Raw genomic sequence first — 14,837 nt, 5'->3', positions numbered from 1 at the left:
TTGCACCACACACTCGCGCCATATGTCAAATCGACCGGCTTACTCGGGAATGGTGTGCTATCAAGTTGCTAAGAGAAAGGTTCTATAGTTTAATTGATATTAATTTATTAGTGAATTAATTTTCCCCATTGACTTATAATGGGAATCGCATTCAATTATTTTTCTCTCGCAAACCATAGGGGCTACAGTTTCAAGACTTGGAGAGGAGGTTCATAATGATTGTAAGAATTAATCAAAAAATAATGACATCACTCGGCCTCATGGTGGCGCTATAACGGCCAACTTTACGTTTTGCCCCGTAACTCTTGAACCGTAGGTCGGAAAATGAAAATTATTTTTTCCCTGGATTCCTTGGGTCATGACGCATCTCCCCATATAGGCCACGCCCATTTGCGTATGGGTAGATTTTCCGCCATCTTGAATTTTCTCCAAAACACACTTTTTGCTCCTTTTCCTACATATTTTCTTCAAATGTCTTAAAAACCGGTACACATGATCTATGACGCCACGCAATAAACATAGTCAAAGCATATGTCGATAGTCCGTACCGTTCGTTCGTAACACGCTTCCAAAGTTAGCGGGAGGGGCACGTTTCGCAAACGATAGCCATAAATCACAAACAATAGGTCGAGTCGACACTGAATTTCAACCACAGGTCGGGGGTGGCATACTCAACGGATCCCCAAAAGCATTTCCACTTCGACCCCTAGGGGGCGTCACAAACGCGCGAAACGTAACCGTTTCATGCCAGAACGCGTTTTTCACGGGGACCGACCCTCTCACGACGAAACGCGGACGACTCGGCGGACGGTCTCACGGTCCAAACCGCTGCACAAGGTCGCGCGTTTAGCGTGCTGCAGGCACACTTGTCAAAATTGACTCTGTCAATTCTAGTTATTTATCTATCAGTCATATCATACTGTAGACGGGAACTTCGGTTCCTTTCTACTCCTACATACTTAGTGAGAAAATGAAAATAAAAACATCAATGTGTTCAGTTTACAGTGGCGAAGTGTGCTATTATTTTCTATAGCAATCGGCCAAATGGTGGCGCTGTAGGAAGCCTTCGAAAGTGCGAACTTTGAACAGGTATAGCTCATGCTGTGTTTGAGTTACAGTCATGAAACCTGTATACACGTATGCGTCTCCTCATGCCGAACAACTTTTACCCTCTAACTTTTGACCTCTGACCTTTAGGTCTCCCACAATTCGGAATTATATGAAAAACAGTAAAAATCTATCTCCTCCTGGGTTTTTTTCGATACGCGCACAAAACTTTTTTCACATAAACTTTGGACCAATACGGTCAAACTAATCTCGGCGGATTTCTTTTAAAGTGAAATATAATTTTTTAATAATTCTATCAATATTGCGGTTTTATGCAAATTATTCTTCTGCCTCTAAATCATACATGCAAAGTTACACGTTCATGGCATTTGGCAAAGATGTGGAGGGTTAGTCAAAGTATCACTGAAACCAATTTTATTCCAATCGGCCAAAGGGGGGCGCTATACGAAGCGTTTGAAAATTCAAACTTCAAACGGGCATAAGTCATGACTCGTTTCGTTTGAAGACATGCAACTTGTTACACGCGTGCTTTGACTCAAGCGGAAGACATCTGTGTCGTTGTTAAGTAAGCTCCGCCCTTTGATTTTCCGCCATTTTGAGCAGTTTGTAAAACGCGTAAACCCGCTTTTATTCTGGAATTTTCGCTCCACGTGCACAAAACTTTTTTTACGTGAACTTTGGACCGATATCTAAAGATCTGTCAGATCGGATTTCTTTAAAATTGAAACATGCTTTTTAAAATAAATTCAATGAATATTGCAGTTTTATGCAAATTATTCTTCTGCCTCTAAATCATACATGCAAAGTAACATGTTCATGGCATTTGGCAAAGATGTAGAGTGTTAGTCCAAATATCATTAAAACCAATCTTACCCCAATTGGCCAAAGGGGGGCGCTATATCATTTTGAGCAGTTTGTGAAACACTTAAACCCGTTAGGATTTTTTTTTGCAATTTGCATGAAACATTCTACACACAATCTAAGGACCTTTATCTAATATGCCTATGAAGTGCACACACACAAAAAAAATAATAATAATGAATATAGCTGCAAGCAGCGATAAAGTGGCCAAAGCCAAAAACACCTCAAATCATGAACACAGCCTGCAATGTGCGTGAAATCTTGCAAGCACATTCCCAATAGGTCAAGGAACAGATACCACCCTTCTTACATTGGCCTGTTATAGCGCCACCAGCGGGTCAACTTTTGCACAACACATTTTTGGAACAAAATGGACCAATCTTTGACGTCAGTAACGTCAAAGAGAGCACTGCCTGCGATCTTGACATTTTGTACTTTTATAGCCATTGTTTTCTGGCTTGAAGCGAGCCCACAATTGTTTCGAAGGAACAATATTTTTCTAGTTACGTAATAATATCCCTGTAAAGGAGAAATGTATTGTACATACTTTGACACTTAAATAGATTCAGTGAAATACCACTGTGTTCACTGGTGAAGTAGACTGAAAGAATATACACACATACATCTAATACAGTACATATTCATTATAAGAGAGGATGCAGGCTGACCTTAAACTGCTCCACCCTCTCCAGTCGATCTAGATCTGGTACCAATCTGATGCCATCCTCCAGGGTCTGCAGGAACTCCACCTGAAACTCCAGCATCTCCCCGAGGTTTCCAAAAAGAACATCCAGCTAAAACACACACAAACACACAAATAAACATTCTGACATAGAGTACACGTATGGTATCGCGATGCCACAAAAACCCTAAAAAACAAGGCTCCAAACAGCCCAAAACAAACTAATTGGGGTCCTGCTTAACCTTCCTTCTCAGGCTCACCTCACCGCTACTCATCAGGCAAGCGTGGGGTGGCTCAGAGCAGGGGCATAGCCAAAGGTGGGCCTGACTAGGCCTTGGCCCACCCATTTTGTTTTTGTGCCCACCCAAAAAATAATAATAAAAAAGTTTTTATTTGTATTTATTTTTATTTAGTCGCATCCTTACAACAGCTAAAATAACATAACATAATGTGGACGAAATGTCTGCATTCAAATTCACACTGTTAAGTTCTCTCTTTCTCAATGTCTCTCGCTTTTGAGTGTTACTTGCATAATATCCTATGTAAACCACACTTCACACCCAAATATGTATGAGAAACGTTAACATTTCCTTCTTCTGCTGCGTGTTTTTAAAAGTGTTACGAGTAGCCTACTGAAAACCTAATTTGATATTTCCGTGCCCTCTGGTTTAACAAGAAACATGGAGACTGCCATGCTCAACTAAAACGTTTTCAGACTTATCAGGATGAGAAAGCAAAGCACCTAACCTACAGGCATTGTATTGAATGAGAGCAGGGTGGAGAGACTTTTTTTTATTATGCATTGTAATTTTGTATTTACATGTATTTATAGGATATGTGTATGTTTCTTATATGGACCCCAGGAAGATTAGCTGTTGTTCCAACATCAGCTAATGGGGATCCATTAAATCCCCTACAATATGTGCACCTGCACCTGATGGAGGCAATGCATGCTACACAGGTCACAGGTTAAACTGCATGCTACACAGGGACTAGGAAGTCAGTCGCTGCCAATGAAATTAGTGCTGATTTGTCAGATGAAAGCTGTGAAGAACACACTGCTCTACTTCACCAGAGGTTGATGGATTTGACAATGTCACACATTTTTAAGTTATGTGTCTAGTCAGGAGTTTTTACTTCTCCAAATTGATGTCTGTCAATGTATTGCTATTGTACTACTATTGTATCCCTATGGGGGGTTTTGCTTAACGTTCCCTGATTTTTGCCTAGCAAGCTGCTTGGACAACTTCTGGGAACATCTCAGAAAGCTGAGCCTTTAACGCCAAGTTTAACTGTATTCCATTTGTAAATATTCTACTTTCATGGCCTGAAAACGTTGAGAACCACTGCTGTAGTCTGGGCTAATAGAGTTCCTCTGGCACAGAGTACAGTACCTCATCCTGGGAGAGGAAGTTCTCCTTCTGCAACGGTGTCAAGTAGCGTTCTATCAGACAGCTCAGGTCCTGAAACACACATGGGGATAGTTTTACTGGAATGACACATCTTGTGCAGATGGGGAGTCAACGTAATTCACAATAAACAAGGACAAACATACATACAATATAGGTCCTAATATTGCACATACAAATAAAACAAATACAGTACTAGTAATATTTTACATGCAAATCAAAGGCCACACAAAAACAGACAAAGAACCCACTTCCATTCCTGTTATAATAAGTGGTTCAACCACCACCTGAGTACAACTTCACAGCTGATTTTAATTATAGAAAGTGAATGCTGCCATATCACATTCGCATGTGTGAGTGTAATTGTTGAAGACACCCAAAACAAACATTAATATGGATACAGGGCAGATCATCACACTCATCATCATAATACATGGTATTGTTATTGCCACAATGGTACACTTTTTTCCAACATTATTGCCATATATATGGTATTGCCATTATATTGATCACTAATGCACACAATAGGATGGTACCATTTCTGTCTGCTGTGTCTCAGAGGTTAAACATGATATTGATAAAAATGGAAATAATACATCCATTGAGCTTTTTAAAGGGTGTGGTATAAAAGTAACACTTTTATTGTTTGGTACACTTGCTATACATCCCATGTAAAAACATACTTAATCTACTGTATTTATGACATAGAACTCACAAATCCTCAATGCTTTATAACAATAATTAAACTTTATAAAGCATTTTATAATGACATATAAGGTATAAAAGCAATGCAATTAGAGTATAACACTGTATAATTACAGTTACTGGCACCCTGGACAACTCGGGAACAATGTAAATAGGGAATGAATGCCCCGCCCTTTAATGCAAACCTCATTATACCTGTTGTCATAGGATCTGTTTTGACTATCTGTTTGCGTGTGTCCATTTATGCCCATGTATGGAGATATCTGTCTGTCTACGTCCATTTTATGCCCATATATGGAGATCTCTGTATGACCCGTATTGACCATCTGTTTGCCTGTGTCCATTTATGCTCATATATGGAGATATGCGGCCGAGTGTCTAGTCGGCGACCTGGCCAACTCGGGAATGATGTAAATAGGGAATGAATGTCCCGCCCTTTAATGCAAACCCCATTATACCTGTTGTCATAGGATCCGTTTTGACCATCTGTTTGCCTGTGTCCATTTATGCCCATATATGGAGATATCTGTCAATGTCCATTTTATGCCCATATATGGAGATCTCTGTAGGACCCGTTTTGACCATCTGTTTGCCTGTGTCTATTTATGCCCATATATGGAGTTATCTGTCTGTTTGCCTGTGTCCACCTATGCCCATTATATGGGCATAGGTGGAGACACAGTGCTGGTTCCGGAAAACTCAGATGTGGAGCTGATGTCAGACATCAGCTCCACATATGGGCGTCCATTTTTTGCCCATACAGTATATGGAGATCTCTGTGAATGCCCTACCCTTTAATGCAAACCCCATTATACCTGTTGTCATAAGACCCGTTTTGACCATATGTTTGCCTGTGTCCATTTATGCCCATAGGAACATCAAAACATGTCATACTGATGACATTCAATATGTAACCATGGCATTTTTGTTGACTCATGTGGTGTACGTGATGTCAGAGCCTTTTATGATGTGATGTCACAATGAGTCAGCGCTTGCACCGATTTCCTCCAGAACAGCCTGATGTCAACAATCATCTCCGCATAAGGAGATTCCGAACGTTTTGAGCCCGTTCGGGAAATCGCGTGTTGGGTCGAGTCGAGGCCCGGCACTGCACTCCGCGCCGCAGCGGGGAACGCGCGTGCCAAATCTGAAGCCGGTGGGATGAACGGTTCTCGAGATACGCGGATTACAGACAGACAGACACACACACAGACACACACGCAGAGACTTCTCGCATTTATAGATAGACTAGCCCTTACCCGTTCAAAGATATGAGCTCCGAAATGATGTGCAGTGTGTGGGTTATGGGATGTGCACTGTGCACACAGTATATGAGGGATGGAAAGTAACTTTAACTGGTGCTTGCATGCTAATATGTAGGAGCATCAATGTAAGAAATACCCGTTCCATTTAACAGCTACAGAGATACTGTGTACCGATCTGCATGATTTTTGGACAACATCTGTAACAGGGCCAGAACCCCCCCCCCCCCCCCGCCCGCCCGCCCGCCCGCCCGCCCGCCTGCACACACACACACACACCCCCCCCCCCCCCCCCCCACCCCCCACCCCACCCCCCCCCGTGTGTGTGTGTGTGTGTGTGTGGGTTTGTGTGTGATTGTGCATGGGCTGAACAACAGCGCCCCTCCCTTAACATGTGTGGTCACAAAAGGTACTGTAGGCTAAATAGATATAGATACACCATAAAAATGCTAATATACAGTATATGATTTGTGAAAGTGACAAACGGGCTTCACAGTTATGTTAGGTGTGTTCATATGCTAATGGTGATGCGATTTCAGATCAATTGCTCCAGCCACTGAGGAGAAACGCTGTTTCAGACAGACAGACAGACAGACAGACAGACAGACACTCACTCACTCACTCAGACAGACATTCGCAAAATTATAGTATAGATAAGCACTCATAAGTACTCATAATGCAATCATAACACATTATAAAGCCACTCACATACCTTTTTGGCCAGGATCATAGTTTAATTACAATTCTCACATTATACTCACTGTTATAATGCATTGATTGTGTAAACAAAAGGTTGTGTAAACAAAAGGTTTCTGCTTTACTCCTTCAAATATGTAATTACTTTATTTAAAGCATCCAGTGACCACTTGTATTACAACTATGACCCTGGCTGGAGAAGGTACTTTTTTCCCCTTTAGAGATGCTTGGATGCAGGCGCTGCTCTACAATGGTGCAAACTGCATGAGTGCTGCCTTTTAGATGTGACTAAAATTAGGAAGCTTATGCGACGGAGGTGTTGTTGTGATGTGGAGTGGAGTGTTACAGTAAGCTACATGTAGTAGCTGAATCTGAATGCCGTATTGTAACAGGAAATTCCCAACTCTGGACCTGGCGATTAAGACTACTTCTAGATCATTAGCCCTTTTCCTAACCCCAATTCTAACCCTAAAACCACACTCTCTAGTCTAGAATATTCCCTGGAAGCTTCTGAGGAGATCTCAGGTCCTCACAAAGATACAAGTACAAGAAGATACAAACATAAAAGCTGGCACTCACCTTGACATAAGTCTTCTCCGTCTCCACCAGCTCACTGATGACTTTCCGTAGCTTGTCTGCGTGTGAGAGCTGTTTCTGAGTGGCGGCGGAGCCCACCGCGGGGGGCATGGCCGAGATGGGGCTCGGAGAGAGAGACGAAGAGGACGATGAAGAGGAGGAAGACATGGGGCACTCCAAAGGATTCATGTCATGGAGACTCCGGCAGAAAGCAGTGACCTGCTCCGTGCTCTGCAGGACAAAATGAGACAAGAGGGCAAAAGAGAAGGAGACATGTGAAAAGGAAAGAAGAAAGAGGAACAAATGATTCATTCTAGCATTCTTTGCTAGTTTGGGGAGTTTGACATACAGTTAACCACTTACTGTAAGCAAACCCTATAAAGTTTATCATAAGAAGAAAAAAAAATTGAAAATAAACTTGCACAGTGCAGCGAGTTGTAAATCTACTAATTTAGCCATTTAAAAAAAAAACTATATTTGCCGAAAAAAAGGGAAAAAAAAGATTAGCCTAAAACAACATTCCCAATATACGTACACCAAATCGAAAGTGGTGTGCCTACCACTTGCAAAAGCCAGCCCACCTACGTAACATACAACCCACGTATCAAAAAATACCAAACAAGAGCAGACCTGCAGGGCCTAAGACGGAGGTACAGTAGAAGTAGCCTTTGAGTATTAGGTGGATATGCTCAGACTAATCTCTAGCTATGGCTTTACTAGTGAATATCACCACTCATCTACTACTACTGTAAGATATAAAACATCTTGAGTTTTCAATTTTCTAATCTACTGCATTATCCATATACGCTTCATATTGTGCTGATGAGAACTTCCCTCAGGTGATCAATTAAATTAATAAACCTTGAACAAGACACAGTGAATCCAAAACAAAATGAGTTGCAACAAAAAAAAATTGGGTTTGCCGACAGCCAGAGAAAATACTTGCTACATCTATACCTACGGTACACTTTGAATATATTCAGTCATGTTGGCAACTAAAGCAGGGCGAGTACAGTACTGCAGAGAGCCACCCAAATGGGATGAGTATAAAAAATAAACTTTCATTGATTAAAATGTCTTTCTTCCTTCCTCAGTTTTGAGGCATTAGTATTTGGTTCTGAACAGAGAGAGAGAGAGATTGAATGTGTCAAAGATACAATAATTCGGAATGCATGTAAAACAAAGCGAGTTCACCCATGTCTACTAGTTCAGTGGCTCATAAACTTGACAACCATGTCATTATTACCATATTATATTATACAAAATGTTGTATTATTGTTATAATGTTATTTACTATTATTTATTTATTACTATATCAATACTTTGTGTACACTCGTTTCCCAAAACATTTGCAAATTATATATCTACATACTGTATATGTGGATGCAAGCATGGGTGTATTACTGAACAGGCCTACCAGCCCCAGGGGCCCAGGGGCCCAAGAACTCAGAGGAGCCCTAAGCCAGAGCCTCTGTGTTAAGTCACTGTTATTAACTTTGCACTTCTTGTCACACAGTCAAAGGGCACAGTCATTCACGTCAATAACAGAGCCCAACATTTAGCCAAAACATTCACTTTGAAGATGTCACAAGAAAGAAACGTGATACCTTTGAAGTGAGTGTTTATCCCTTCACTTTATCTATCAGGTTTTAGAGGGGCTAAGTACTCTGGGCCCATCAACTCCTTCAAGTTTGGGAAAAACAGCATTATAGATGCTGTCTTAGTGTGCCTGTGCTGTAAATCCTGTTGAGATGCATGTGAATGCAAGTCGTATTGTGCATGTCAACAGATGTCTGATGAGCCTGGTTTTCAATTTGAGGCAGGATGGGTGTTCTAATTACATTTCCGAATCACATCACAGCCATATGAAACCTTGCAAGGTGTCATACTGTATAAGCACGCCACATTTGGACAAAATATAATTTTAGTAATAGGGAAGTAAATGTTGAAATGGCTACTACTTACAATAAGGAACATATCTACACAATCCACATTTCCAACTTCTTTGGGTCAAACCTCACACCAGGATTTGGTGCAGATGGGAATGTTCTGATCAGAGAAGGGGAGGTGGGCTTTAGGACAGTGTTGGACCTGGTATGGGGTAACAACCCCTAGTGGCGAAAAAAGAGAAAAACTTCTGGGAACCCAGATTAGGTAACAACTAACCCGCACCCCTCTCTTCCACAAGCTCGATTAAACTTTTCCTCCAAACTGACCCAAACAGACAAAATTGCAAACACATAGCTGTCAGCTGTTTTGTGTTGTCTTTTATTCGCTCTCGTTGGCTCACTTCCGTTTCTCAACTCGTGATTTGATTTGTTCAGACAAAACAAGCTAAACAACCAATCAGGGTCTACTGTCCTATCAATAAAGGCATGCATATTGATAGGACCCTGACAGGAAATGGGGAGAGAGATGGGGAGTGACGCAGCAAAGGTCATCGGGACTCAAACCCATTACATGCTGTCAGGCAGAGCCTTATGTGGTATGGGCCTGGACCACTAGGCCGGCTGGCGCCCCCCTGAATACACTGTTGACCTCAATTGTGAGTATGTGCGCTGTAAGCCCTGAGGTACAGGTGGATTTAGATTGCAAGCACCAGTGGGTTCAGTGCAGCTAACGATTGTCATCAAAGATTCCACGGTGCTGTCTGTTTGTTTCATTCTTAACGATGACAAACCAGATGGCCGGTCAGTTCAGCTCACAAGCTGTCGCTGCCGATTCCACAGTCTGTCTACTCATGAGCTACTGGGAGTTATGACAAGCTGATTTACATTGTGGTATTCAAACCAGATCCATCACCCCAACAAATTCAAGCACTGGCTCCACTGAATAGGTGTCTTTGCAGCTACATCCGTTGGCTACTGAAACAAATGAGTGTCACCTAATTAAAATACTTTTGTTCTCATCTTATTATTACATTGTTAAATGAGAGCCCAATATTATAGTATGTGCTTTGGCAATGGGTTAGAGAGGTCTAAGAAGCTCAACAACATTATGTCATGATACAAATCATGGGTACAGGAAGCATCGCCTTCTCCATGGCGACTGCCAAATTATCGCAGACACTGAACTGAATTTTGCCAATGTCTTAGCTCTTGAGTTGGGCATTCCTACAATCTGCAGGCCTCCCACAACTGATTTATGGACATTACAGAGGCTTCCATATATGAACACAAGCAGTTAATATTTGTAACCAAGCTGTATAATGGCATTCTTCAGATGTTGGTACTTAAGCACCTTGGTAAGGAATGCCTCTTCCAGACTGTGGTAAAATGTACATGCCACTTCTAAAATGGTCACTTCTCTACTGTCCTCATCAACAAAAACATCTTGTGTATAAGCTGAAAGGGCATCATTTTCATGATTGCGCATGAACCATTACAGATCATTCTGCAATTAATTTGTCCATTTGGACAGACATGGGTGTCACTGTCATTTACATTCCCTGTCCCACCCTGACTTGTGTATCCAGTCTCACCCAAGCATAATTGACATGACATTAACCATCTGCATGCTTTATCATAGCCTTTCCACCAATGCGTAAAACACCTAAACAATATCACATGCGCCACACAGACACAATGGAGGGAGATAGGTGTGTGCTGCCGGACGGGGATTTGCGCTTCACTGAGAACCCCTTTCTTGACTTTAATTTTAAAGATACCTCCCATGCAAACACTAATTCTGTTCAAACGCTTTATACTTTTCAACATAACTTCCACTCAAAGTCCATTTCTAATCAAATGTATTTAAAGGTACTTTCTAATGCTATCTCTACTCAATACCCTAGGAACACACACACACACACACACACACACACACACACACACACACACACACACACACACACACACACACACACACACACACACACACACACAACACACACACACACACACACACACACACACACACACACACAATAATGCTCACCAGCTGTAACATATTGATTCGGACAGGTTTTTGCATTTCCTGCTCCTCCTCAGGGCTGACATCACATCAGAGTTCATGGGGTAAAAGGCATGTCAAGTGTCCATTTTCTCTTCCGTTTAATTGTTTTAGGTACAGTAGACCAGTGGGATTTCCAGACCCTAGTGTATGTATGTCCGTCAGTCAGTCAGTCCCACAGACAAAGCTACTTCTACCTCTCACCTGTCCACCTCTAAAATAGAGTGCTTTTACGGCTAATCCACTCTTGTAGAGACTAGGCTCTGCAGACCCAGTTTAGAATTTGACTAAACGGCATACTTTCCATCATCAGAATACCATGAAAAAAAAGACCGCAAACTTTTCACCTTACTCCTCAGTTTCTGAATTGATTATCACCTCTAGATGCTTGTCCGTTACCTCTGTCTCCAGTCTACCATCTTTCAGTGCAGCTGTTCATCATTTGTCTGTCCATCACCATCACTCTGTCTCTTTAACCTCTCTCACGCATCGCAGATCAGACCACAGAGTACTTCCTCCAAGGATGGATAGAAGATAGAATGAAAGAGACAGCCGAGCACTTACACAGGAACGCACAACATGCATCTAGTGAAAGTGAGTCTCTCTCTCTCTCCCCCTCTCCCTCGCCACGGCTTAGAGACTTATGACATCACGCTGACTGGAAAAGCACAGATGCCAAGTTATGATGTATGCTTTTGGGCTCTGTGATAAATCTATTAGAGCCAAAAAAGCATTTACAAAAATAGATCTCAGCGTTCATTTTAATCTGCCTTGACTGTTAGGGTGGGGTTGGCCACATGAGACAACTAGAAGCAGTGCTCTTCCGAGCACAGGTCTCCACCAGGCCGTGTGTCCCGGTGGTGCTACTGTATAATAGGCCAATGTAAAAAGGGTGGCATGTGTTCTTCACCATAGATCTTTCATGGAAATCGGACACTGCATGCATGATTTGAAGCATTGTGTTCCAAAAATGTGTTTTGCTAAACTCTACCTGCTGGTGGCGCTATAACAGGCCAATGTGGAAAAAAGGTAGCATTTGTTCCTTGACGTAGTGGGAATATGTGTGGCAAATGTCACGGTAATTGCAAGCTGCGTTGATGATTTGAAGCATTTTGTTCAAAAACGGAGCAATCCTGCAAACTTTGGAAGCTAATATTAGCCAATCAGGATGGAATATGAAATATCAGACGGATCGGACTTGATCACATGACTATAGAGATACTGTGTACCGATTTGCGTGATTTTTGGATAAAATCTCAAGGAGTAATATCCAAAAATGTGTTTTACATACGTCTGCCCAAAGGTGGCGCTATAAAAGGCTGATGTGAAAAATGCAGGGCAAAGGTTTATCCTTAGCCTCTAGGGAGTGCGCTTACAAAGTTTGAAACTGATCGATGGAGTTATAGGTAAAACCACAAATGTGCCTGTTATAGCGCCACCATGAGGCTGATTTAAAAAAAAATAAGTGGCATTTCTTCCTCGGCCTAGTGGGAACGTGTGTGCGCGATTTCATGATAATTGCACTTTGCGTTTGGGATTTGAGGCATTTTGTTCAAAACGTCTCAATCCTACAAACTTTGGAAGCCAATTTTAGCCAATCAGGAAGGAATATGCAAAATCGGACAGATCTGTGTCGATCACATGACTGTCGAGATACTGCCTACCGATTTGTAGGATTTTTGGACAAAATCTGTAAGAGTAGTGCACAGAAATGTGTTTTGCGAACATCGGCCACTAGGTGGCGCTAGAAAAGGCCCATTTGAAAAATTTAGGGCAGAGGTTCTAGATTGGCATCCAGGGAATGTGTGTGCTCACTTTGGCAGTGACCGGGCCAACGGCGACTGAGATTAGCTGCACACAAACTGCGAGGACACACGCACGGACGGACGCACGGACGGACGAAGGGGAAAACATACTCTCCCCCAAGCCTTCGGCTGGTGGAGACAACAAAGCCAATACCTATAGTGCAGATGTGTCCAAGACAAAATAAAAACACTTTAATGTATTTATCCATGATTACCAAGGGTACCTGTCTGAATTGTCCTGATGCAGTAAACCCCACTCATCTAGCTCTCTAAGCAGAGCAAAACAAACATGTTGAACTACTTGTAAATACTGTCAAAAATTAAATTAAGTAAATAAGGTGCAAAAGTTCAAACAAGTCCCCTCCCCTAAGTCCACAAAACTGGCCAGTAGCATCACTGTGAGATTAGTCGGGTTGTATTATGGTTCACCATTCCAGAAGGACCAGTTTTGTGCAATACTGACAGGACTGTTGTACAATAATTCCAATGTATTTGCAGATCTCAGAACACAGATAAGAAAAGAATGTCAGTACTCCCGACTGTTAGGGGCAGATAAAAGAGCACCATAAAAGAGTAACTGTCTGCAATTTGCAAGTGATCCTAGTAAAGTCTTCCAGGGTTGACCCCAGAAATGATCCTACCTGTATACTGTACGTGTACATATAGGTTTATTGCTACTAGTGGTTAGGGTTAGATTTCCTGTATGTTATTGTATGTCTTTAAATGTCTTGATGAATTGAATACATAGAGCCACAATGGAATCTAGCCTTTCTGTTTTTCTGTGTTATCCTTTTAGCACCACTATACTATTTCCAAACTGTTAATAAAGTATTCAAACAGAATTCAATCAATAAATCTTATTGACGTTCCTAACTTTTAGTGGTTTACTAAAAAAGACTTGCAATGGCAAATCATTAGTAAGACAGGCCAAACAAAGCTTGACGATACAGCAAAAGGAAAAAAAATAATCAATCAAAAAAGCAATGATGAAACTTATCTCATCAGACAGCACCGTTTTGATCTAGGATCCTGCTGTCACACTGGTGCCATCCAGGCACTTATAAACCAAGCATCAACGAATGAGCACCGCGCACGCACGCACGCGCACGCACACACACACACACACACACACACACACACACACACACACACACACACACACACACACACACACACACACACACACACACACACACACACACACACACACACACACACACACACACACACACACACACACACACACACACACACACACACACACACACACACACACACACACAGAGAAGTGAACAACATAAATCAAGCAATAACAAATAAATGCATGCAGCCAAGGAAACTCATAAGTGCATATCACACCACCACCCGTTAGCAAATGATGGGAACACCCAACTAATAAAAGCAGGAAGGAAGTTGTGAACACAGAGAGGAACAGAAAGGTGAGAATGATCAGCCATACCTTTTCTCTCTCCTGTCCGGTCAAAACAGCCCAGTCCCACCCCTTAGGATAGACGAGCAGAGCAAGAAACCAGGGAGGGAGTGAGGGAGGGAGGAGTGTAGAGGCAAGCACAAACCTGCAGTTTCACACCTCCTCTGAAACCATGGAATCTACAGTAAAACCATGGGATAGGATACAGAGGCTGCGTAATATACTCCAACCGCCAACTCTACTAAAGTGTTCATTTAACTCTGAGCCTGGATAATTGTATCCAAATGGTTACATTTTGGGTTACAAATTGATAAATTGAACACTGAGGATTTTAGTCAGTACTGTATGCTATGAATGCACATTTACACAATGATTGAATAGAAGGTATGCGCA

General features: G+C 41.9%; 1 protein-coding gene across 1 annotated transcript in view; it reads right to left on the bottom strand.

Annotated features, from left to right (window-relative positions):
* Positions 1-14,837, bottom strand: part of LOC308304308 (rho guanine nucleotide exchange factor TIAM1-like) — a gene marked incomplete at its 5' end in the record, with an annotated part of 73,414 nt that overhangs the window by 11,720 nt on the left and 46,857 nt on the right. Inside the window, 3 exons of the mRNA XM_080748886.1 lie at positions 2,598-2,723; positions 4,006-4,074; positions 7,263-7,490. Coding sequence (XP_080605012.1) covers positions 2,598-2,723; positions 4,006-4,074; positions 7,263-7,490 — 423 coding nt within the window. The remainder of the gene's footprint in view (positions 1-2,597; positions 2,724-4,005; positions 4,075-7,262; positions 7,491-14,837) is intronic.

The sequence above is a fragment of the Nannobrachium achirus genome, assembly GCF_963921795.1.
Source record: "Nannobrachium achirus genome assembly, chromosome: 19".
Classification (NCBI taxonomy): Eukaryota; Metazoa; Chordata; class Actinopteri; order Myctophiformes; family Myctophidae; genus Nannobrachium; species Nannobrachium achirus.
This window is presented reverse-complemented; position numbering and strand designations above follow the sequence as displayed.